Genomic DNA, 26,784 nt, shown 5'->3' with positions numbered 1-26,784 from the left:
TGGTACTGCTGGGGATAATGTGTGATGATTAATGTGTACTGTTTTGTATAATGTGTGGTGGTACTGTTGGGTATAATGTGTGGTGGTACTGCTGGGGATAATATGTGGTGGTACTGCTGGGGATAATGTGTGGTGGTACTGCTGGGGAAAATATGTGGTGGTACAGTTTGGGATAATGTGTGGTGGTACTGCTGGGGATAGTGTGTAGTAGTACTACTGAGTATAATGGATGGTGGTATTTCTGGGAATAATGTGTGGTGGTACTGCTGGGGACAATATGTGGTGGTACTGCTGGGGATAATGTGTGGTGGTACTGCTGGGGAAAATATGTGGTGGTACTGCTGCGGATGTGTGGTGGTAATTCTGGGAATAATGATCTGAATAAGGGCCAATGTGTGGTGGTACTGCTGGGGACAATGTGTGGTGGTACTGCTGGGGACAATGGGCCAGATTCTCTAAACTTCAAAAGTGATAAAATGGAGAGTGATAAACAGCCAGCCAATCAGCTCCTGCCTGACATTTTTTAAACACAGTCTGTGACATGGCAGGTAGGAACTGATTGGCTGGCTGTTTATCACTCTCCAATTTATCACTTTTCAAGCTTAGAGAATCTGGCCAAATGTGTGGTGGTAATTCTGGGGATAATGTATGATGGTTCTGCTGGGGATAAGGCGTGTTATTCTGGTTAATTCGCTCGGATGCAAATTTAAATCCTTGCGAGTCAACCAGAACCTGCCTTGCGAATGGTGGTACGCCAGCCCGGCGTGTACGTTCGCACGGCATGTGAATGGATGTTTTACATAAACAACCAATCGCAGCCTGTGGGGGAACACCCACATCATTTGATGATCTCATAGCAACCTTACATCTGTGTGCACATTCTGAGGGAAGAGAGCAGGCAGCTTACATCCGGTGATGTAAGCTGCCCACCCCCCGCACCCGTGTCATCAGCTCATTAGCATGAGAATACCCAGCATTCTCATGGGAACGCACATGAAATGCTGGGCGTTCCCATATGCTAATGGGCCCCTCTGCTCACAAGAATGGGTGGGTGTACCCAGCGAACAGTTTGTTCGCCTTGGGCAGGGCCTGCGCTTCCAGCTCAGCAGAGCCTGCAAAGCTGGGAGGCGTTGTGTTCCATAGACGCTCTTCCCTGCTCTGCGACTCTGCTGAGTCTGCCACTGCACTGTGTGCACAGAATGGGATGTGCGCTGCTGCGCCTGTCACAGTGTGTGACAGCCAGGCAGCAGCGCTGGCAGCAGAGGGGAGGGAGGGATGAGAACAGCAGCAGCAGTAGGTCGGGACACTCTGGAGGGCTTACCTCGGAGAGGACAGCAGCACCAGCAGGGGAAGTCCTGGCCTACTCCTTCCTTCCTTCTTCACTGCGGTGCTGAGCCCCTCCCCCTGATCTCCTGCATCAGGGTCAGGACAGCATGTGCCGAGCTGTGATTGGAGGAGCTTGACACATACTTATTAGAAGAGAGCCCCTGATTGGTGGAGCCTATCATTCTCCACTGACCCCTGGAACACCAAGGATCCCACAGCACATGGCTTCCTCTGTAAGTTACTGCACCCAGCACCTTGCCTCCTCTGTCTCTGTAGCTCCTGCTTCTCAGCAGCCTCTCTCTCTCTCTCTCTCCCCCCTCATCTGTCCTACTCCCTCCTTACCCAGCATCTGTCCCCCTCTCCCTAACCAGTACCCCCCCCTCCCTGCTCAGCATTTGTCCCCCCTCTCAATGCCCAGCATCTGTCTCACCATCCCTACCAAGTATCTTTCCCCCCTCTCCCTGCTTAGCACCTGTCCCCATGACTGCCCAGTACCTGTCCCCCGCTCACTGCTCAGCACCTGTCCCCCCTCCTGCCCGGTATCTGCCCCCTATCCCTGCCCAGTATCTGCCCCCCCATCCCTGCACAGTATCTGCATTCCTCTCCCTGCTCAGCACCTGTCTCTCCTCTTGCCCAGTATCTGCCCCCCTCTCCCTGAACACATATGCCCCCTCCTGCCCAGCATCTGTCGCCACCCTCCCTGCCCAGCATTTGTCCCCCCCTCCTGCCCAGTATCTGCTCCCCTATCCTTGCCCAGTATCTGCCTTCCTCTCCCTGCTCAGAACCTTTCCCTTCTCCTGCCCAGTATCTTCCCCCCTCACCCTGCCCGCATATGCTGCCCTGCTGCCCAGTATCTGTCTCCCCCCTCCATCCCAGCACCTGTCCTCCCTCCTGCCCTGTATCTGCCCCCCTCTCCCTGCTCAGCATCTGTCCCACCTCTCCCTGCCCAGTACCAGTCCCCCTCTCCCTGCCCAGTATCTGCCCCCTCTCCCTGTCCAGTATTGGCCCCCTCTCGCTGTCCAGAATCTGCCCCCTCTCCTTGCCCAGTATCTGTCTGCTCTCTTATCCCTGCCCAACATCTGTCCCCCATCTCCCTTCCCAGCATCTGTCCCCCCTCCCACCCAGTATCTGCCACCCTCTCCCTGCCCAACATCTGTCACCCCTCTCCTTGCCCAGTATCTGCCCCCTCTACCTGCCCATTATCTGTCCCTCCCTCTTGCACAGTATCTGTCCCCTCTCCCTGCCCAGCATCTGTACCCCATCTCCCCACATCTATATGCCTCTCTCTCTCCCCAGATCTGTCCCCCTCTTTTTGCCCATCATATGCCCATCTGCACTAACTAACACTACTGGGAGTTATGTATAAGGGACAATATTACTGTGGGTGTTTTAAGTGGTAGCGCTGTTGGTATTACGTTTAAGGGGCACTACTTATGTGGGCATTGTGTATAAGGGACACTACTATGTGGTGTATTGAGAATCAGAGGCACCATGTGTGAAGTACATTAAATTGTGCTACTTTATGGTGTAATTAAATTGTTGGTACTATAGTGCGTCTATGCCCCTTCCACACCCTTTATTTGTGTGCACTGTCCCTTTATTGAATATGGGAGGGCGCAAATATATAGTTTGCAGGAGGGCGCCAGACACCCTAGCACCGGCCCCGACTGTGGGCACGCTCACCCTGAATCTGTACATGCGCAGAAATTACCCTGCGCATGGGCAGATGCATAACATCGGACCCCTTGCAAACAAAGGGGTCCACATGAAAGGACCTAAATAAGGTCCAATATGTGGTGGTACTGCTGGAGATAATATGTGGTGGTACTGCTGGAGATAATATGTGGTGGTACTGCTGGAGATAATATGTGGTGGTACTGCTGGAGATAATGGGCGGTATTCAATGAGCCTGATTCGCCATGTTTTTATGGCGAATTTGTGCTGTTTGGCGAATTTCTGACTAAAACGGTGAATCACCCTATTCAATGACCACATGGCGAATACATTTCAAGGTTTTTTTCACCATTATTCACCGAGTAGCAATCGCTATCTTTTTATGGTGAAGTGAAATGTGAACTTTTAAAATAAAGTGTTTTGTTTTTTACATTTGGTGTAAAAAAATCAGGAATTTTATTCTGAGGAGGGGCATGCTATTTTTATTCATGTGCTGTAAGCACATGAATATATATTTAATTTAAAAAAAAATATGTTTTTTTTTTTACACAGCATCCAGCAGGGGGCGCCGGAGCCGAGCCGCTCATTACATATTCATATATTCACTGCACCCGATCGTTACGATCGTGTGTAGTGAATATACGCTCCCCTGCTGGCACCCCCGGGGGCAGCCTGTGCTGCCTGGCACCCGGGGAGCCCACCTACCCCCCACAAAGTTCTGGGGCAGGCAGAGAGACTACCATCTCTCTGCCTGGCACTGTCCTCAGGCTCCCTGCGGCAATCGCCGCAGGAGCTCATATTAGCCAGTCAGGGGCAGCGAGCCCCTGACACGTTGAATACCGGAGCCTGCCGGCTCCGGAACGTGGCGAATGTGCAGCGAATCCTAAAAAGGATTCGCTGCACCTCGCAGGTATTCTCATTGAATACCGCCCAATATGTGGTGGTACTGCTGGAGATAGTATGTGGTGGTACTGCTGGACATAATATGTGGTGGTACTGCTGGAGATAATATGTGGTGATACTGCTGGAGATAATATGTGGTGATACTGCTGGAGATAATATGTGGTGGTATTGCTGCGGCTAATGGGGGCTATTCTGGTTGATTCATCCGGGTGCCAATTTGCATCCTTGAGAGTCAACCAAACCCCGCCTTGGGAATGGTGTCCTGGCCGCCACCAATCGCAGTGTGTGTTTGCGCACACTGGCTGTGAATGGATGGTTTACATAAACATTCATTCGCAGCATGCGGGGAAACACCCAAATCCTTGGATAGTCAACGACCATCGAATCATGTGGAACATGCACACATATCTAGGTTGCTCAGAGCAACCTTAGATGTGCGTGCACATTCTGAGGGAAGTGGGTAGGCAGCTGATGTCCGGTGATTTCAGCTGCCGGCCCCTGGCGCCCACATCACTGGCCGATTACCATGGGAACGCCCAACATTTTCATGGGAATGGCCATGAAACGCTGGGCGCCCCCTGCCCACCGGCCCCAAGGTTTGGTGCGTGCACCCAGCTGTTTGTTTGCCATAGCCGCACACATTCAGCACATGCGCATGCGCAGAAATGGGCATGTGCAAAGGAAAAACATCGGCCTGAGGGGAATGCGCTCATCACTGCAATGTGTGGTGGTTATGCTGGGTATAATGTGCATTATTTATTATATACAGTAATATATATATATATATATATATATATATATATATATATATATAAGTGCTGTATATGGGGTCCGGCACTCCCAGTGTGCAGATGGTAGGTGCCCGGGTGCCTTCCTCGATTGGCTATGCCAATGTATCTGGTTCAGTTGAAATGAATAGGCGTCACTCCGGGGCTTCATCAATAGAAAACTTTACTGAAGTGCAGCGGCCAACGCCGTTTCGGAATTACTCCGTCCTCAGGGCCAACACTAGGTGTTGGCCCTGAGGACGGAGTAATTCCGAAACGGCGTTGGCCGCTGCACTTCAGTAAAGTTTTCTATTGATGAAGCCCCGGAGTGACGCCTATTCATTTCAACTGAACTATATATATATATATATATATATATATATATATATATAGTCCATCACGGCGGCACGCTCACACAAGCTGGGTTCAAAGTCCCGGTGCCTTCACCAAAGGTATCCCTCGGTCGGAGATCCCAATATACCAGTGGCAGTCAGGTGCGGCACTCAGAAATAATCAGACAGGTAGAAGTCAGCTCTTGCAACGTTTCGATGTTTAATTCACATCGTCATCAGGCAATGAATTCACTCATTGCCTGATGACGATGTGAATTAAACATCGAAACGTTGCAAGAGCTGACTTCTACCTGTCTGATTATTTCTGAGTGCCGCACCTGACTGATACTGTAATATATATATATATATATATATATATATATATATATATATACTTGTAGTACGGTCCGGCTCTCCCTCTGCATAGGCAACTGCCCCGGTGCCCGTCTCAGTAGACAATATAGGTGAAGAAAAAGACTGGCACTCATAGGTCTTTTAAGGATTGTATTAAACAAACAGTGGAACAACCAACGTTTCGGGGCTGCGCCCCTTTGTCACACCTTGACAAAGGTGCATAGCCCCGAAACGTTGGTTGTTCCACTGTTTGTTTAATACAATCCTTAAAAGACCTACGAGTGCCAGTCTTTTTCTTCACCTATATATATATGTGTATATATATATATATATATATATATATATATATATATATATATATATATATATATTAATATTACCGTATATAATAAATAAAGCAAAATAAAATATAAAAAGAAATTAAAATATTAAAGTAACAGAAATCAAAATCAAAAGATGATGCATTAGTAGCTGCAACACATAAATGGATTCTGTAATCTATATCATGTAAACTCAGTTCATTCAGTATCCCTGAAATTAATATACTTTTAAAATCAATTAACATATCCACAAAATGTGTCAATATTTTAATGAGCTCCTTCTGCAGTAGCTTTTTCTGTTGAACTGTTCTCTTATTATTTACTGTAAGAATACTACAGTATGTATACTAATAGAATGGAAATATGTTATAATTTTAAAGGAACTAATAAAGGAACTAATTTGACCAGCGTTTCCTCAGGTACAATCAGACATAGGCCAGTATTCAATGCCTTTGATTCGCCATATTTTCTGTCGAATCAGGCAATTTGCCGAGTTTACAGCGAATTTTCTCACAGAAAAAAAAATTCGCCCTATTCAATGGACACAATTCGCTGCAAATGAAGAGCGAATGTCTGGCGATTCGCCGTTTGTGATTCTCCGCGATTCGCCAGTGGTTTTCAATGGGGTTTTTAGTGGAATTCGCCGAGAGTGTATTCAATGCTGAAGTGGAGAACTGCTTTCTCCAGTGATTTTGGCCAGGATTCTCCATTTTACATTCGTCATCTTTTTTTAGGTGAACTGGAATGTGATCTTTGAAAATAAAGCGTTTTTTATTTTTATTTTGATGTAAAAAAATCAGATTTTTTTTTCTGTGAAGGGGCATGCTATTTTTATTCATGTCCTTGCAGCACATGAATATAATTTAATTATTTTATTTATTTAACAATATTATTATTATTATTTTTTTTTACACATTCACCAGCAGGGTGCCGAGTAGGGAGCCGCTCATTAATATTCATATATTCACTGCACACTGATCCCGATCATTACATATGCACGATCGGGACCAGTGTGTAGCGGCTCCCAAACACAGCCCCCTGCCAGCTCTGGGGGGGCTCTCCCTGTGTCCCCGACAGCCCTCCTTCACCGCCACAGTGTCCGGCGCAGGCAGGGAAGCTTCCATCTCCCTGCCTGCAGCCGTCCTCCGGCTCCCTGTGGCATACGCCGGGGGGGGGGTTAAAATTTGCCGCCAGGGGCAGCAAGCCCCTGAGGCGTTGAATAGGGGTGAGGGAGGGCTGGCAGCGAATGCTGCAGCCCTCCGGAACCCGGCGATCCAAAACAGGATTTGCTGCACAAGGGGAATTAAAGTATTGAATACCTGCCATATTGTTTTTGGATGTGACTGAGGCCTTTCCATTGTTCAACGGAGTGATCGCCTCAAACAACGAATCTTTCATTACCATCTCTTTTGCACCAGTAACATTTCCATGTCCCGCTGTTCTTTATTATTCCATACATTAAAATAACATTCATTTTACTTACAGCACTGTTATAAATTTAAAGTGTGAAGTTATTGCCATATTTTTTTGTGTCATGATACATATATATTTGAAGAAAGGATAATTAAAAGTTAGTGAGGAGAAAGTCCTCACAGAACTCTCAAAACTGAAAGTGGATAAATCAATGGGGCCAGATGGGATACATCCAAGGATACTAAAAGAGCTTAAAGGGGAGCTGGTAAAACCAATAACAGAATTATTCAACCAGTCTCTAGCTACTGGAGTAATCCCAGAGGACTGGAAAACAGCGAATGTAGTCCCACTGCACAAAAGTGGAAGCAAGGAAGAGGTAAGCAACTATCGACCAGTGAGCCTGACCTCATTAGTAGGGAAATTGATGGAAACACTCTTAAAACACAGAGTTGTAGAATATCTCAAAACCAGCAATTTACAGGATCCAAAACAGCATGGGTTTACTGGGGGAAGATCATGTCAAACAAATCTTATTGACTTTTTTGACTGGGTGACTAAAGTAATAGATCATGGTGGGGCTGTAGATGTAGCTTATCTAGACTTTAGTAAAGCTTTTGACACTGTCCCACATCGCAGACTGTTAAATAAACTTGAAAGCTTGGGATTGGATTCTAAGATAGTTGAATGGATAAGAGCGTGGTTGCAGGACAGAAAACAGAGAGTTGTAGTAAACGGAGTACAGTCAAAGGAGGGAAAGGTTACAAGTGGAGTACCCCAGGGATCTGTACTTGGACTGGTGCTTTTTAATATCTTTATTGGTGATATTGCAAATGGAATGGAGGGTAAAATGTGCCTTTTTTGCAGATGACACAAAGGTATGCAACAGGGTAGACACACCAGGAGGGATAAAACAAATGATTGAGGATCTAGGTAGATTAGAGAAATGGTCAAGAGAATGGCAACTACAGTTTAATGCCAAAAAATGCAAAATCATGCACTTGGGTCTCAGAAATCCAAAGACTCAATATAGTATAAATGGCACTATAATGGAAACTACTGAGGAAGAGAGGGATCTAGGTGTCACTATTTCAGGGGACTTAAAAGCAGGTAGGCAATGTAACAAAGCAATGAAGAAGGCAAGTCAGATGCTTGGTTGCATAGGGAGAGGTATCAGCAGTAGAAAGAAAGAAGTAATAATGCCACTGTATAGGTCATTGGTACGACCTCACCTAGAGTATTGTGTTCAGTTCTGGAGGCCATATCTCCAGAAGGATATAAATACATTAGAGACTGTACAAAGAAGAGCAACTAAAATGGTGCATAGCTTACATCACAAAACGTACCAGGAAAGACTAAAAGATCTTAATATGTATACTTTAGAGCATAGACGGGAAAGGGGGGACATGATAGAAACTTTCAAATATATCAAGGGTTTTAACAAGGGACAGGTGGGAGACATTCTTCACAGGAAGAGGAGCAACAGAACACGAGGACATGCACTGAAACTAGAGGGAGAAAGATTCAGGGGAAATGTGAGGAAAATTTTTTTCACAGAAAGAGTAGTAGATAAGTGGAATAGCCTACCATCAGCCTACCATCAGAGGTACGCAAATACAGTAGTACAATTTAAACATGCTTGGGATAAGCATATTAATATCCTTACAAAAAAATAGGATCAAATATGGTTTGAGGTAACATGTTTTAAAAAAGGGGCAGACTAGATGGGCCAAGTGGTTCTTATCTGCCGTCAAATTCTATGTTTCTATGTTTCTAGTGTGCCTTGAACTGTTGGATGGTTTTCATGTGATGGCCCATGTATTTTATTTTTGTTACCTGTGGGGACCAGTGTGATTGTTTTTTTCATATGGGTGCCAATAGGTTTTTTTTTTTTTTTCCTATGGGGGTCAATGTATTTTTTCCTGGGTGGGCTGATGGTGTGCCATGAGAAGTTTAAAATCTTGTTGGTGTGCCACAAGTTGAAAACGGTATAAAATCACTGATATACATGATATATATACAGTATATTTACATATACGTGTCACTATATGCTACAGTATGTACTCTACTATTTTTCGAATAGCTGCCAGGAGTTATTCAATTAATGCTGTAACCCAGTTGGCAAGCCCCAGGGGGTTCACATAGTGTAGTGGCGATTTTTTTTCCTTGCAGCTTCAGGAGCAGGGATAATTTGTGTTAAGGGCACCCTCTTGGGTTTACTACACAGGGTAACTCCATAGCTCTGGACAATTAACCTGGGAGATATGCTAAGACATAGTTACAATAGGTACAGGGAGCACAGCTGCTATGGGGCCCAGAGCTGAGAAGGGCCAACCTTGTGAGCTGAGATGGGCCCACCTTAAATGTGTTATATAAATTTTCCACCATTGGATGATATATAGGGGCAGGGACTGGGGCATGAAGGGCCCTCCGGGGGAAATGCAACAGTAGGATCCCATGCTTAGAGGTGTGGCCAGCCTTTAGATGGGGTGTGTCGAGTAACCAAAGAGGTCTGGCCAACCATAAGGGAGTGTATGGTCTGGGCTCCTTGATAAATAAAAGGAGAGGGTGGGGCCAACCTGGGGTTTCCCCTGTGGGTCAGTCCACCCTTGCATAGGGTACCTTGCCTTAGGGTCTACAATATATCTAGTTATGCTCCTGGATTTATTCATTGTAATGTGGTATAAAATTAACCGTAGGGAATCATAATGTTGCAGAATATGAACCGGGGCATTGTAATGTGGCACAGTTTGGAGTGAAGAAACAACAGCTGGTGGGCAATTCTCAGGTGTGTGCATAATATAGAGTCACCTATTAAAGATGGATTGCTGGCACCTGGGTGAAAAACGGCAGGCATCGTGGTTAAACGCACAGATTGCATGCTGATAGCCTCATTATCTAGAAGCTTTAAATACAGTATGGCTTCCATTAAGGACATTGAGGAACACAACTACAGTACCAACACAATCCAGTGAATCGATTTGGACAGGTTTATACAGTATTATGTAAGTAACAGTCACACGACAAATGATTACAGGATTTCTTACAAACCTTGCTGCACAGTGTCTGGGGGTTTCAGCTTCATAGTATAAATCTTCCGCAATTTACAGTTGGCCGACACTGTGATTCCGTCCAAAGATTGGAAAACAGCACCTTTAAATATCCCACTTGTGAAGGCAACAAGGTCAATGCAGAGATTACACCACTAGGAAGGAAGAGAGGATTCTGGTCACAAATGTGTCCGAGTACAGTATATGTGTATATTTCACCATATGAAACGCATCAGTTCAAGTACATAGGTAGGTGCTGATTCAGATATTTACTCATATCTGATATTTAACTAATCTATGATGTTTAAAGATCCGCGCGTTTCTAATACACTGATGTGGTCCTGCTACATCGGTATCAATGCACCAAAAGCCGCAGCATAACTGACACAGCCTATGGGCACAATCTGGTTTTCTGGGCACGCCCAAACTGTTGACTGCGCCCTGGAACGTATCTTCACTGATTTTACCAGACATCATGAGTGACCTTAGAATCATCGATATAACCGTGGTCTTATGCTGCAACTTCAAGCAAAGCAGTGGATCAGAGAAACCGGCAGTGGGCCTCTTTAAACTCTGTATGTACATGATATATCTGCCCCACCTGCAGTGCACATGGTATTGCCCATTTTGAGAACAAATTTGTACTGCGATCAGATCTGAATAAGGGCCAAAGTGTATAACAGGACTAAACAGATCTATATAGGACAATAACCAGCAGGTTCCCAGTGCTGGGAGCATACCTAAATACCCAGTGGCTTAGGAGGCAGCCACACCCAAAGGCTAAGGTAGCATGGAAACAAGGCAAGATGGATCAGATAAAACCTGGAGTGCTGATCCAGTGAGTAGATTAAAACTCCACAAAGAACATAGTGACTGCTGCATTGACACCGACCCGCCGGAGGCGGCTCATAACACTTTTGCTGAGTGGAAATGACTGTGTGACCCTCCATAAAGAAAGAAATTTCACTCTGCAATATTAAATTTTGCATTTTGTAATGACGAGGGTACTACTGTTTTAGCTGAATGCCAAAACTCTGCATTACCAACCCATTCGTTTTTGCATAAAAACACATGACCAAACTGCATGAACTCCGACAAGACCTCTTCCAATACATACAAAATGATTGCTTTGAATTAAGAGCAGGCTTGCCTACCCTCCCGGAATAGCTGGGAATGTCCCGAAATGTCCCGCTCCCCTCCCCCTCCCTGTTTCCGGCTACCTCACCCCTGCCAGCACCGATTAAATAACCGGATTGGCCGATTTCCGATGAGAGGGCGGGGCTAAAGTGTCAGAATCGTGTCATTTTAGCCCCGCCCCCTCGGCGGCAATCGGCAAATCTGGTCATTATCCATCATGGGGCGGGGCTTAACGATGTCACACTCAAGCCCCACCCCTGAACTCCAGCTGAGATTCTCCTCTCCGGGCTTCTCCAGGAGAGGAGATTTAAAAAGTCGGCAACCCTTATGAAGAGGTTAGTCCAGAAGCAGACTATTCTATACCAGCTGGAAGCTGTCATGTTGCTAGGCAAGGAATTGAGGTATACACCATCTACAGAAAGGATTTTGCACTGGGCATAGGGTGTTTTGTGCTTCATGAATGTGACCCAGTATTTTTACATACTGTAATAGCCTGTGACATTCATGCATTGTGGAGATTCCCTGATTAGTCATCTATAATATGTGCACCCACATGATTATACTTACCTCTCTAGGGTCCCGCTTCGGACGGCAATGCAGACAGAAATCACAGAGGAAATGCTATGGCAGCCATTTTCCCAAGGATTTGCATATGCACAAATAGTTTTCGGGTAGCATAATGCTGGCAGCAGTGGTGTATTATTTTACAATGGGTGAGGTCCACAAGGTTCCTTGACACCAGAGGGGCCCACTCCGCACATGTTGCCCATTTCTTTTTATACTTACCCCTCCGGAGTCTCACCACACCAGCAGCAGTGCTGTGGAACTCTCTGGCTAAAAAGGATGTGGCGACATTTATTTGGTGATCTATGCATGTGCATTAGACTCTACTGAGGAGGAGGGTTATACGGTGCATGCCAGGAGCGGGACCTCCTCTTTAACCACCTCTTGTCAAGCCAGCCCATGATTGTTTAAGGTAGCAATAATTTAAAGGGCAAAACAATTAATGTTTCTCAGGCGATAGTATTACATTTCCACCTTGGACTATTTTTGGTAATATCTCATACTTGTCTCTTGCCTCTATCCTCATCTGCATCTTAGTGACAAAAACACCAGTCACCGAAATGCAGTTGGATGTGAAGACTAATGAAGGTTTAAACCAATTAATCACTTTTTTTTCCAGGGCAATTGATCTGGATTTTTTATTCATATTTTGCATGAATGATTTATTTATTCTCCGATGGAAACCATGTAATTGAACTACATTTTCAGATACAATTTAATTTATTGTTCATTAAAGTGTACTTTTGTTTTTAAACACTGGTACTGTATGACACCAGACCAACTAATTTAAATTACATTCAAGCAAAATGGATTTATTCTTTTTTATTTCAAATTAATAACTACGACTTTATGAATAATAATTTTATCAGCATATTTTTTTTTCCTGTACGTTGGGAAAAAAAATGCAGCACAGTCTGCACATAAGCATAAAACTTGGGAGTTTTCAGAAACTTATTTGCAAGATAAATGTCCTTACATAAGTGCTGCGAAATCACCACAAATTTAATAGTTGAAAGCATTTTATTTTAATTTGCAGTATTTGCAGCCTGGAACGTATTATGCAACGCCATTAACGGCATTATATGATCTACGTATAAGAATTGTTTCCTTTTATATCTATCTTTCTACAAAATATATATACAGTATCTACAGTATATGTAACAATTCTATACAGATAGTTTTCATATAGACAGAATGTGTAGCAGGGGTATCCACAGGGGCATTTGTACTGTATATATTCTATAATATGATACTTGCCCTGATTTAACTTTTGGGCCTAGTTATAAAATGCTTTTCCATATATTCATGTGGAAATGGTGATTTATGTCAGCTACAATCATGTAACACTAACTATCATTCTCCCCATAACCCTGTATTCTTTCAAATAATAAGTTCTAAAAAGTTTAGCTTTCAAGAGCTTACGCATGATATTTAATGCTACACTATGGGCGGTATTCAATCCGGGATTGTCATTACGTTCCCATAGTCGGAATCCTGGGCCGTTGTTACTCAGCTTGACAGAAACGCGACAGCCGTAATTCAATATTCCGGCTGTCGAGTATCGGTCAGTGGGCGTGTCCGCGAAAATGGGCGGGGATTGTCGAAAAATGACCGTGAATTCAACAAACCACGGAAGTTTCCGACAAAACACATCCGACTTGTTTTCAAGTCAGATCTGTTTTGTCGGCATCTGACTTCAATGCTGCTGGAAATGGCTCCATTCAATAGGCAGAGGCCACAATTTCAAAAGCGGAAATAGCCGCCGAGATTGACTACCTCCCTATATAGACAAAAGTATTTGGACACCTGACCAGTACATCAACAGGGTCTGACTGTAATGACATTGTATTCAAAGATATACAGTACTTTAATATGGAGTTGTTCCCCTTTGTACTGCTATAACAGAGTCTACTCTTCTTGGAAGGCTTTCCACAAAAGTTTGAAGTGTGGGAATTTGTGCCTATTCATTCTGTAGAGCAGTGGTTCCCAACCCTGGTCCTCAAGTACCCCCAACAGTGCACGTTTTCCAGGTCACCCAGCAGGTGCACTCATTATTCAGACCTTTGAAAAGATCCACAGGTGGAGCTAATTATAGCACTTGTGATTCTGTGTGGAGACCTGCAAAACATGCACTGTTGGGGGTACTTGAGGACCAGGGTTGGGAACCACTGCCATAGAGCAATTATGTGGTCAGGCACTGATGTTGGACGAGAAGACCTGTCTCACGATCCCTGTTCCAGTTCATCCCAGATGTTCTTCATGGCATTGGATCAGGGCTCTGTGCAGGCCAGTCAAGTTCTTCTACATCAAACTCATCAAACCATGTCTTTATGCTTTGTCTACTGGGGCACAGTCATGTTGGATGAAAAGGACCTTCTCAAAACTGTTGCCACAAAGTTGAAAGCATTGCATTGTTCAATAACTTGAAGGATTAAAATTACCCTGGAGACTGAAGATAAATGATCTAGCCCAAACCTTAAAAAACAGCCCTATACCATTATCCCTCCTCCATCAAACTTCACAGTTGGCATAATGCAGTCATACAGGTAACATTCTCCTGGCATCTGCCAAACCCAGACTCACCCATCTGACTGCCAAACAGAGAAGCGTTTCCACTAAACTAGTCCAGTGTCGGTGTGCTTTACACCACTCATCCTCTTCTTCACCTCCAGATAGGGGTCAAATGACTGAATATTTCCATATTTCTTTTGACCCCTATCAGGAGGCAGAGAAGAGCGTATGTCCCACCTATATCAGTGATGTATTGATTTGATACACCTGGGGTAAGCACCGGTGGAGGGAACACAAGATTCGTATCACATTCCAAACTCATATATCACTTTTTACCATATTGGGAGTGGGGTCACCTCGGTAGTGGTTCCTCCATAGGCTGCCTTAAGTGTTTTGCGCAGTTGATATAGCTACTCAACTATCCGGTTTTCTGTTTAATGAATTCACCACCCTGCTGGCGAGAAGGTCCAGTATGTGCACATTGTGATTTGACCCAATTGGGATCTTTTGAAGACTCTGGGTTTCCAGGCACCCCCAATGACAGGTATTTATGAACATTATCTCAATTTGGCATTATCTGACAAAAGTTTGGGGATGAATTAACTTCAGTGAGGTGGAGGCCATAATGAAGGGCGAGGTCATAATGATGAAGATCACGTCACCTTCTCCATGCCCCTATGCAGCATGGGCCTCTTGGTCCCAATGGGTTCAAATGTAGTGTACCTACAGGAACCCATTAAATAAATACGGTTCTGTAATTAGATTTATCTACACGGGACAGGTGCTTCTAATTAAAATATGTCATTAAAAATAAGCTACAAGCACGGAGGTTTGGGGCTTACTGATAATGGAAATTAATTTCTGTTTTGCTGTTTAACCTCTGCCCATTTTGCAATCAGGGTTCCTCTAAGTGACAGAATTGGAAGGCTCTAGAGGATTATGAATGACAGATGTACGATTTCCGATTTGCAGACAGAGCTCAGGCGGTACTGTAACAGAGCTGCACCGCTCGCAAATGCAAGGAAACAGCTGATCTGAACGAGTGCGATGACAGATCTCTTGTGGCAAACTTTAGTCTACCAAGATTCCAAAGTAATTATGATTTGCACAGACTTGCTAACCCTTTCCCACCGCTTCATGTTTTAATGTGATGAGAGTTGCCGGGAGCCTTCATTATTCTACAGGTTCATTAAAAATGTGTGTTTTAATGTATGTTACTAATTACCGGCATATTCGAGAAAGATTTATTGCTTGTGTGTTTGTAAAACAAATAGCTTTAATAGGAAACCTAGCAGAACAAACCAGATGATTCTTGAATGCTAAAATAAAATAACAAAATATATAAAATGCAAAATATAAATTGAATACAGCAGGGTCTGCTCATACTAATGATATACTGTACTACTGTGACCTTCTTGTGTTGCTGTATAGAGGTTATACAAGGCAAAGTAGTAGAGTAGAAATGTAAAGGGGGATTTAACTAGCAGTGATTTGTATAACTGGCCTGACTAAATAATAAGCTGTGCTTAGGGCAGCTGATGCTGACATTGGGGGTTATTTTGGTTCACTCTTTCTGACAAATTCCTTCTTAGATGGACAAAACCATGTGCACTGCAGGGGGGGCAGATGTAAATGTGCAGAGATAATTAGATTTGGTTGAGTTATTTTGTTTCTGTGCAGGGAAAATACTGACTGCTTTATTTTTACACTGCAATATAGATCTCACATTGAAGTAAAACCCCACCTAAATGTAATTCTCTCTGCACAAGTAACATCTGCCCCACCTGCAGTGCACATGGTTTTGTCCATCTAAGAAGGAATTTGTCAGAAAGAGTGAACCAAAATAACCCCCATTGCACTTCTCCGGACAGCCCAGGTTCTTTCTCCGCTTGCCGCACAGTCCTGAGGTCATGAGTTTAATTCCTGATCAAGACACCACCTGTGTGTTCCTGTCATATTCTCCCCATGGGTGCATGGGTTTTTGGCTCCTCCTACCACTGCATTTGTGGCACCCTTCCAGTGTGGACAGGCGGTGCCTCGATAAATATTACCAGAACAAGTGAAGTTCCTAACAAAACTTGTTGAATTAACAGGAACCAAAGAGAGGCTATCCAGTGATAGCTAGATACACACTGCCACCTATAGGCCTTCCAGTAATGCTTTTTGCTCTAGAACCTTCTTCTGATGATCTATTGCGCATTGTTCTAGGATGTTCTCCATTCTATGTCTTGTAGATTCACCTCCATTGTCACTTTAAACCGTGTGTGGATTTGGCTGAATCAAGTTAATTTTCATGGTTACACAGTAATCTGATTTATCAAGTATAATATAATAGTGTGGCGAGCATTGCAAGTCACCGAGCCTGAAGCATGGTGCATTACGTGTTACACTAATTGGGGATCCATGCCTACAGTTGTCAACATGGCCACCCTAGTGACCTTTTGATCCTGTCAACTTTGCCCATGTCGGCCTTTTGACCCTGTCCACCTACAGCATGTCAACTTTTTTGGGGTTGACCTATTCTCTGTTTATCTAGACACTGTCTATCTAATTATCCATACCCATAAGGGAGATGTATAAAACCTTCTAGAGAGGGCAAGTGGAGTTGTTGCCCATAGCAACCAACCAGCTTATAGCTATCAATTTAGAGAATGCATTAAATAATACCCCATTTTACACCAAAATCCCGGATCGGACCCAGTATTTGGAACACGGTTCCTAACCAGGTTGGATCCGCGAGTTTAGTCCATTTACACTGCAGTGCCGACCAGCTGTGTAAACGGGGCGGTGTAAACGGGGCGGAGTTGGAGATGACATCCTCTCCAAGTGCCGGGACCACCGATCGGCCGGCCCGGACCACCGGTGCTGAGGGCAAGCCTAGCACCAAGGTAAGCTGTTGGGCTGCCCCCCAGCCTCCGTGACCCCCCATCCCCTGTCCGCGAGGTGAATGGAGGCCGCACACAGGCAACCATTAAAACCACATAAAGAAAATTTGCTGTTCAACTAAATTTGAAACCTAATCAATATAAATATTATTATTAGTTGACAGGGTGGACAGTAAACGCAACTTCTGCCTATGACATTCCGCCTACAGGCTTTCTTATCACCTGTGTCAGTATACTGTATTGTGCACTCTTACCTAATTAAACCAATAATTTACTTTATGCATAGAACAATATAAATCTATTTTCATAAAATTTACTAAATCACATCTTTCTCATTGCAAAATGATGCATATGCCTCTGTACCCTTCTGGTGTGGGTAATTTCATAAGCACACACACGCTGTAGGCGACAGCTAAAGTGGGTGCCTGTTCTATACTATTATTTATTATTTATTTACAGTTTCTTATATAGTGCAAGATATTCCGTTGCACTTTACAATTGGAAACAACAGAGATAAAATAAAATGGGTAGAAACAAAACGACATAGAGGTAGGAGAGATACTAGAAGTGCAGACATTAGAGGAATATGTACCTGCATGTTATACAGGTGTATAGTAGCACACTGCTGGGAGAGATTGAGGCAACAAAGCTCCTCCCAGTGTTCTCTGAAACAGGGATGTGTCTGTGACAGCCAATGAGAATAGTGACAGATGGAAGAGCCCACAGATAAACAATAACCCACCTTTGATAATGGAACCATGTTGTGAGTACTGCCATCTGCCTGGCTAGGGTGGCAATCCGATGTGCAGTAAGCAAAAGCATGTTAATGTGAACTGAGACCACCTTTATATATGAACTGAGAGCACTACAATGTGGCATAATGTGAAATGGGGCCACTACAATGTGTCATAATGTTGACTTAAAGCCACTACAATGTTACATAAATGAAGTGGGACACTACAATGTGGCATAATGTGAACTGGAACCACTACAATGTTACATACGTGAAGTGGGGCACTACAATGTGGCATAATGTGAACTTGGGGCACTACAATGTGGCATAATGTGAACTGTGGGCACTACATAGTGGAATAATGAGAAGTGGGTGGTTGCATTGTGGCATGATGTGAAATATGGAAATACTGTACTATGGTGCATAAACTGAACTAGGGCCCCTATATGGGGTAAACAATAACTAGGGTAATTATATAGGGCATAACATGAACAGATGCTGCAGAGATACAGTAGGTGTTCCTCTAAAAGAATTTGGGTCACACAACATTCTAGTTATGTCCCTGGTTTGTTATGCTTTGTTTTGATTATATTTCATGGTATATTATGATTCTTATGTTGAAGTGTGTCAATTTGTAACTATTAATATTCCTATTTTAAACTTTGCACTGACATTTGAATAAGTGCAAAGATATTGCCCATATGAGTCTCAGGCCCTTATTCTGGTCCGTGCGCTCGGATCCCTTCATTCACAAGGGGTCCAATGTTCGGCGTATGCCCAGCCACATTTCTGCGCATGTGCATACACCGAATGTGTGTGGCCACGGAGAACAGAATGTTCGTCAGGGGCACGCACCCAGGATAGCTATATGCATGTGCCTTCGCATCATTCGATGGTGGCCGAACATTGGGGCAGATGTGTTAAGCCTTATACAAGAGATAAATGCAAGGGTGATAAAGAGAGATAAACGTCCAGCCAATCACCTTCTAACTGCCATGTTACAGGCTGTGTTTGAAAAAAGTCAGTAAGGAGCTGATTGGCTGGACGTTTATCTCTCTTCATCACCCTTGTATTTATCTCTTGTTAAGGCTTAATACATCTGCCCCAATAAATGATGTGGGCCGATTCCACAAGGCTGCGAATGGATGTACCGGTGTCACATCCTTTCGCAGGCCCTGTGAGCGAATCACCCTTGCGAATGGTGGGCCGGCGTACCACCATAAGAAAGGTGGGGTTTGGTGGACTGCGAATTCGTAACCAACCAGAACAACCCCCTCAGTTTTGGTAGGATACACTGAGGGTGAAATTGACTAAGATGGGAGTTCTATTTCACATGGGATGTTGCTATGGGCAACCAATCAGAATCTACTTCTTATCTATTTAGCAACTTCTAGAAGATAATAGATCTGATTGGTCACCTATAGCAACATCCAATCTTAGTAAATTTCCCCCTGAACTTGGAAGCCGGTCTTGCAGATATAGCAACAGTAAAAAAGAAATGCAGTACAAAGAGAAAAAAAATGATCTGAAAGAAACACAGAATGCTGATTAAGCAATGAGGTGAACATAAACCACTGCTGGGTTCCTGCAGGCTGCACTTTAGTAGCTAGTCAGGTGTTATGTTAATGAAGGTGGGCATAAGGCCTATCAGTGTAGGGGGGAGGGATTAGGCAGGATCACGTGCCAGAGTGATCTCCCTCTGTCCTGGGAAGCCCCACCCACCCTTTCCCTATTTCTCTTCTTCGGCGGCGGTAAAGAACGGTCATTCTTTAAGAACTCTGTGTGTGTGTAGATAGTGGGGTGCACTCTCCCTTGACATCGATTGTCATGGGCCATGCTTCTGCACGGGGGATGGCCACACCACCTGCCTGGGTGGCTGACCAGGGAGAGTGATCACCAGCGATGTGTGTATGCGTAGTGATCTTTAACCCCATTTTTCCTCTACTGACCGTTTTCTTTAGTGCCACCACCATTTATAGTCATATAGTTTAATTGTCAAAATAAATTTGACATTCTTTTGAAACGCCAGCACTAAGGGCCTTATTCTAGTTCACTCTTAGAAGCAAATTCCTTCTTAGCTGGACAAAACCATGTGCACTGCAGGTGGGGCAGATGTAACATGTGCAGAGAGAATTAGATTTGGGTGGGGTTTTAATTCAAAGTGAGATCTATATTGCAGTGTAAAAATAAAGCAGCCAGTATTTTCCCTGCACAGAAACAAAATAACTCACCCAAAGCTAAATCTCTCTGCACATGTTACATCTGCCCCCCTGCAGTGCACATGGTTTTGTCCAGCTAAGAAGGAATTTGCCTCTAAGAGTGAACCAGAATAAGGCCCATAGGGGCAGATGTATTAAGCCTGGAGAAGAGATAAACTGGAGATAAAGTGGAGATAACTTCGAAGAGTTAACGCACCAGCCAATCAGCTGTGTTTGAAATATGACAGTTGGGATCTGATTGGCTGGTGCGTTATCTCCTTCCACTTTATCTCCAGTTTATCTCTTCACCAGGCTTAATACATCGGCCCCATAGTTATTTAGGTTAAGGTTAAGTTATGGTTAAGTGTGTTTAATTTGTAAAGTGTGGTCCTGGGGATACCCAATGGTGAGTTTATACATCTTTAACAAGATATGAAGTATATACAGTATTTATGACAGGCTTTCCATAGAATGTGTCATTTTTACGCCATTTAGAATGGTAGAACAAAAAGAAAACATACTTACAACTTTACGTCTTATGACGGAGAGGGGGATTTTTGCATGTAAGGGAGTTGCGGATAATTCCTTGTGGACAGTAGATAAATATAATCTTCTTTTAATATTTGCCAAATCGGTTATTCTGGAAGAAAAATATTACGCAGATTACAGCAGGCGTAATAAATTGCATTCTGATAACATCATGTAAAAGTGTGCATTTCATATAAAATTCAGTGTCAGGTAGAGCAGCGGGGCATTCTAAAAATGACATTTTATAAGATAAGTAATGAGATTTTTTTTTCCTCTCTCTTAAACTCAAACAAGGTGAAACAAAGCCTGATATCACAGATCACTTTACATGCTAATTTATTTCTGCACTTTGTACTGTAGTTTAAAAGCCCTTCAGTCTGTGAAAGAATTCAATTTGTGTGAAGCGAAAAAAGCGCCAGCCTTTAATAATCATGGCGGTGCAAGGCCTTCGTCTTACATTATCATGGGAGCTATTGCAAACTATTAAATGCCATACAAAGACCAGTCTTTCTTAGCTGTAACAATTCCTCCGGCCTTACTTACTCTTACTGCCGGAAACCTGACAAAGGTCTAAATATTAACCAATCCTATATTGGCTGTCATTGCTTTAATTAGAAATAGCCTGATGAACTTTGATGCAGGGATGATATCTGAATAGGGAAAAGAAAGCTACTGGGTAGCTAAAAGGGTGCTGACAGGGGGTGCTATGTCAAGCAGCTACTGATGGGACTGAGTAGATCCCAATAACATATGCTAGAAATGGAGAGATAAAGTCGAGCTAGAACCAATGAGGAGTTTTAGATTTAAAAAATGATAACATTTAATGGTACACACACAATAATATACAGATAAAATATTATAATAAAAAACACGTGCACTGCCCTTATGGCCAAATTAATTAATTGTAAAATTATAATATAATAAAATTATACAATTTCAAAAAGCTGTCCTTTGGTGACAGCGAAACGCGTCAGCGGCTGCTTACCTACCTGCCCCCAACTGCCACTTTATGCACATGCACTTTATTTGTGATCCAATCAGCCACTATATTGGAGGACTTTTCTACAACATCCAGATTTACAGTGGACACTTTCCCCATCTTCACCAGTAAAGGAGGATATCACTGTAATGCAATCCAATTAGGATATAAAAATCCCCAGGTGAACTACATCGGTAATTATACCCACCTCAACAAGTTTCTACCTCTATGGAAAGTGTACAAATATGTGTTATCTGACTGGTCCATTCTTCCATTTACCATCTCTGGCGGCACAAATAGGAGCGGATCTAAGTACATTTTACAATTAAGTGGCCATAAGGGCAGTGCACATTGTTTTTTGTATAATATTTTATCTGTATATTATTGTATGTGCACCATTAAATGTTGTTTTTTTTTATTCTAAAACTCCTCATTGGTTCTAGCGCTACTTTATCTCTCCATTTCTATGATACCTGAATACAGTAGTTCACCATCAATGGCGGCATCTGTATTTTTTTTATTGAAGACAGGAAACCAGCGATGGGCATCACTACTGGGGGACAAGTGACTGTGGCGGAAGAATCAGGATAGGGGGCGGGGCTAAAAAAAACACATTGCGGAGAGGGTGGAGTGGGGGTCATTGTCCCATCTTTGTTTGAATGGGGCTCACATGGATACCAGCAAATCTCTCCTGGGCACAGAGTAGCACTGAATTTAGATGTACTTTTAGTTATCCGAACTACTGGAAATACAAAACTTACAATAGGTTTGACTGCTGTAGAGACCAGAAAGGGGCGAATTCGGCCCCGTTCCCAATGGTGGGGGGTCTGCTCATGCACATATTTCTGCATGTGCAGACCAGGGGAGCGAAAGGCTTCAGTGAGTTTTACACTCGCGAGCCGTTTGTTGCAGAGGGGGCGGAGATCAGGCAGGAGATGGGGAACGCCCAGCATTTTATGGGCTTCCCCATTAAAACGCTGGGCGGTCCCCTGGGAACACAGGTGGGCCGATACCTGCCAGGGGCAGGCGGCTGACGTCACATGATGTCAGCACTCCGCCCCCTCTTCGAAACACACCAGCGGAAATAAAAGTCAGTTCAGACTGACTTATTTCCGAAGGGGAGAGAAATCATTCGATGGTCGAGGATGGTGTTGCAATACATCCCCTTGCATGATACCGAGAGGATTCGTTGGCCGGGTGGGCGTTCGGCCTAGTAGCGTTAAGCCGCTAGCTAAGCGGCAAACGACCGCTGCTTAGCGAGCGGTACTGAATCACCCTCCCTGTGTGCAGCAGCCTGTTCAGGAGTTGTCATAAATGAACCCCACATTATCCATTCCTTTTTTTCATATCAACACTTTTCATTTCAGATTTCCATAGGTAGATTCATCTTCCAGACAGAAAGCCGGAGATGAGTCTAATTCGCCAAGCGGCATCCAGATAGGCTATTTGCATAAACAGTAGACGTTCCAAGATCCTTATGTGAATGTGACGAAACATCAGAAATTAAGATTATAGGATATCTGCAGAAAGATGCTTCTCCTCCCTTCTGTACTAAAAGATAAACAATATTGTATCCAGTCTGAGGCCATAGAAATCCCATTACACAGAACACGTTCTAGGGTACGAGGAGTCATTGTCATTCTGCAGACATGAAGTACATCCTGGGAATGTATTTATCGCAGCACTTTCCGACGATTGTCAGTAGTAAGAGCCGAACGTCGCGTTTTAGTCCTTTTTTTCCCCTCTCCTCCCGAAGTTACATGGGAGCAGGCACAGAACAGTTAATATATATTTATTATGTCTCCACTGGAGCATTTATATCTAAGGGTCAGGATTGTGATAGGAAAGTAATAGGACCATGTTGAGAAAAAATGAGGTAGTCAAAAGGAAAATCAACCTCATTTATAATAATATTCCAGTGATCAGGAGGTGAGAAACTGTGCTAGCCGCGGTCATTAGCTGCAATCATTCCGCACGGAACATCTACATTTGGAAAAGCGTTCTGAGAGTAGAACAAGTTCATTTCCCTGATCTTTATATTTGAAATCAGCTATCTTCGGGAGTAATGCGCGTTGGAACCGTACCTTGTGATCGCACAATATTTACATTAATTGCAGAACAACATATGGAGAACACTGTAGGGGCTGAGGGGAGTTGGATTCATGTGCACTCAGAAAATATGCTCTAAAAAGTTGCCAGCAAAAAGAATATATTTAACCCAATATGCTGAACTGGAGGCGCTGGGAGATGCATTTGGTTTTGCACCGGTACTGTGGCCCTCATTCAGTAAGGGTTCTAGCTTTGCCAAGATGCCCAAAGCTATAACCCCATTGGGAGCATGCATGGGCGGGATAGCGGTCCTTAGGTCATCGACAGTGAAAAGGTTGAAAAATCCAAAAGTTCGACATGCATTTGGTTGGCACGGCCAATATATCGACACAAGCAAAAAGTTGACATGTGCGGGTGCGGCACCCTTATATGGTGTCCATGTTGACAAAGACACCAAAAACTAAAAACTTATGTCAAAATGTTCCCATGGCAACGTGGTACAATTATACAGTGTCCATGTCGACCTATGTCGACACAGACACCCAAAAAACCAAAAACTCATGGTGAGCTTTTTCCGAGTCGATCTTTTGCTTGTTTGACCATGTCGACATAATGCATGTCGACCTTTTTGAAGTGTTGACCTATACACTGACTTTTGACCTATACACTGTCAACCCCTAACGACCCATACCTGCGGGGGGGGGGGGGGGGGGGGCGCCCAGCACAGGGCAAGGCAATCCCAAGGGTGCCTTGCATACCGGGTCCCGTGATTGCAACACGACTATATAAGCGATTCGCTGCACTGCGAAGTGCTTGTATATCACTGGTAGCCCCTTTGTTGTGCAGCCTAGCTGAGAACCAGACACAGGGCCACCATATTTTGGGTCGCAGTGCTGTGGCCTCCCCAAAACCAGGGCCGGCGCTACCCACTCAGCAGCTCCTGCAAAGCAGGGAGGCGCCATGCTGAAAAGGCGCTGTCTCCCTCCCTTCTCTGCTAATGCTGCCTCAGCCCTCACTATCACTGCCTCCTGCACACCACCCGCAGCGCCTGTCTGACAGCGGGCGGCAGTATAGACAGGCTTAGCAGCTCCCTGCATCGCGCACACACTGTCCTCCTCCTGCAAACTGCCCCCCTCTTCCTCACGGACACTTGCGCTGAGGCATGTATCGCTGTCTGTGAATGCCTGGATGACATGTCATGTCCGGATCCGCCCCCCTACCCATTGCTCCCTGCTGTCAATCAAATGATGAACAGGCAGCGGTGCCGCCTCCCCTTCCTTCCCTCTTCTCAGTGTGCTGTGCCAGTGCCACTGCCAGTCCTCAACACTCCACCCCCTCTATCTCCTCCCCTCTTCTTCCATCTCCTCCTTCTTTCCCCTCCTTTCCCCCTCAGTCACAGGTGCTGCACATACTTTTTGTACTGCTTTCCGATCGCATCGCTCACACATTGTATGCATGCCGTGCGATGCGATCTAGCCCATAACGTATGCGATTCTCGCAGCGTGTATGGGCACCTTTAGTGCCTGCAACATTTTGCGGACACAGCACTGAGAGCACACAATCGGTCTGCAGCTAGTTGCAATGGCAATGTGAAAGGGCGCAAAATGTATGGTTCGCAGGAGGGCGCCGGACACCCTAGCACCGGCCCTGCCCAAAACAGTCCAGACACTACTCGGTTGTCCATATTGCAACCCAGCAATGCCCCACTGCCCGATAACTGGCATCCGCCACCCCCTGACGGCCCTTACACTGAATGCAGATTCATGTTGGTGACAACCACAACTGAATGAGGGCCTATATGAGCACACTCATATCAAGCATACTGTACTGCCAATGTCATGTCGTCTCGTCCAAGGGCTGCAATGTCCCGCATGGGGGTGGGGTTTGCCATAATCATACATGCGTAATACATTTAACTCTCTCGGCACATGTTACATCAGCCCCAAATGAAGTGCACATGATTTTGTCCAAGGAGCTTGCTTTTGCAAACCAACCAGAATAACCCCCTTAGTGTCGGAAGAGTCCAAGCTGACAAGAACAGGGGATACAACACGTATATTTAAAAACCCATTCGCTCAGCACTCCATCAGGGTACTTGAACTCACAACCTCATGTATTAAAATCAGACACTTTAGATACAAGCTTAAACTCACAATTGTGAAAATTAACCAACTTTACGAGATTTTCGCTCCAACCAGCTAACTAGTTACTGTAGATGGTTGGACAGATAATCTTAAGGTTCCTTGCCAGCTTTTAGTAAAGCCTCTGGTCTCTTATAAGAAAATCTAGATGTCTAAAAGTATTAGTTCACAACAAAATCACTGCTTCCACTAAGTGTATATGACAGGAACATTTTAGCATAAGAAGCTGGACAGACGGACACTTTTTTGTATCTTCCACTGTCCTATGTAATTGTACTTGACCGTATTGAACAGGAGCATTTTTATTTCTCTGTACAGGCTTTTCGCTGCGCTTGGTGACCAGACTGGTTATAAAAATGCAGACAACAGGAACATTCAAGCACCATTATAAAGCATAATGTCAAGTGGAATATGACATTAGCTAAGTGCATTTACCTTGTAAACAAACTTCTACTGACACAGGTAACCTTTTGCAAAATTGTTGAATATGACTGTTCTTTCAAAGTGTACAATTATATATTCTGCGGCTGAAGAAAGAACAAAACTGCTACCTAAAATACAAATGTGCATTAAACTTACAGATGTACAAGGAGTGTGGTGTTTTGGTTCTGATGTCATCCTCGTATTTTGTTTTTTTGGAGACCACCCTCAAGTGTTTTGGTTCCGATTCAGACTCTCAAACCAAAACCTGGAATTTGGATTTAAAATTCAAACCGGGACTTAGATTAGAACTCCGTGGGAGATCTGGTTCGGATCCTCAAAATTTGTGTGGATTCGGATTTCTGGAGAACCGAACCGCACATCATTAGGGCTCATTCACACATGGAAATGGATCAAATGCATGAAACATGCACTTCGGGGACAGTTAACTGAGACATACTGTATAAATGTTATACAATAGTGATCTTGTGTATCCCTGCGCA

The 26,784-nt window shown here is 44.2% G+C and overlaps 1 protein-coding gene and 1 long non-coding RNA gene across 11 annotated transcripts in view; one reads left to right on the top strand and one right to left on the bottom strand.

Annotated features, from left to right (window-relative positions):
* Positions 1-26,784, bottom strand: part of CFAP20DC (CFAP20 domain containing) — a 269,546-nt gene that overhangs the window by 176,518 nt on the left and 66,244 nt on the right. For all 10 annotated transcript variants that reach the window (XM_083156078.1, XM_083156081.1, XM_083156084.1 and 7 more), the window contains exons 6-7: positions 20,690-20,804; positions 10,138-10,291 (exon numbers count right to left, since the gene is read on the bottom strand). In XM_083156078.1, coding sequence (XP_083012204.1) covers positions 10,138-10,291; positions 20,690-20,804 — 269 coding nt within the window. The remainder of the gene's footprint in view (positions 1-10,137; positions 10,292-20,689; positions 20,805-26,784) is intronic.
* On the top strand, positions 1,521-23,283 carry LOC146025908 (uncharacterized). The gene is made up of 3 exons (XR_014454318.1): positions 1,521-1,559; positions 15,248-15,440; positions 23,039-23,283. It is a non-coding gene; the product is annotated as an uncharacterized LOC146025908 (long non-coding RNA).

Source organism: Crinia signifera, chromosome 8, assembly GCF_055691185.1.
Source record: "Crinia signifera chromosome 8, ASM5569118v1, whole genome shotgun sequence".
Lineage (NCBI taxonomy): Eukaryota > Metazoa > Chordata > Amphibia > Anura > Myobatrachidae > Crinia > Crinia signifera.
Note: the sequence above shows the minus strand (reverse complement) of the source record. Positions and strands in the feature narration are given on the sequence as shown.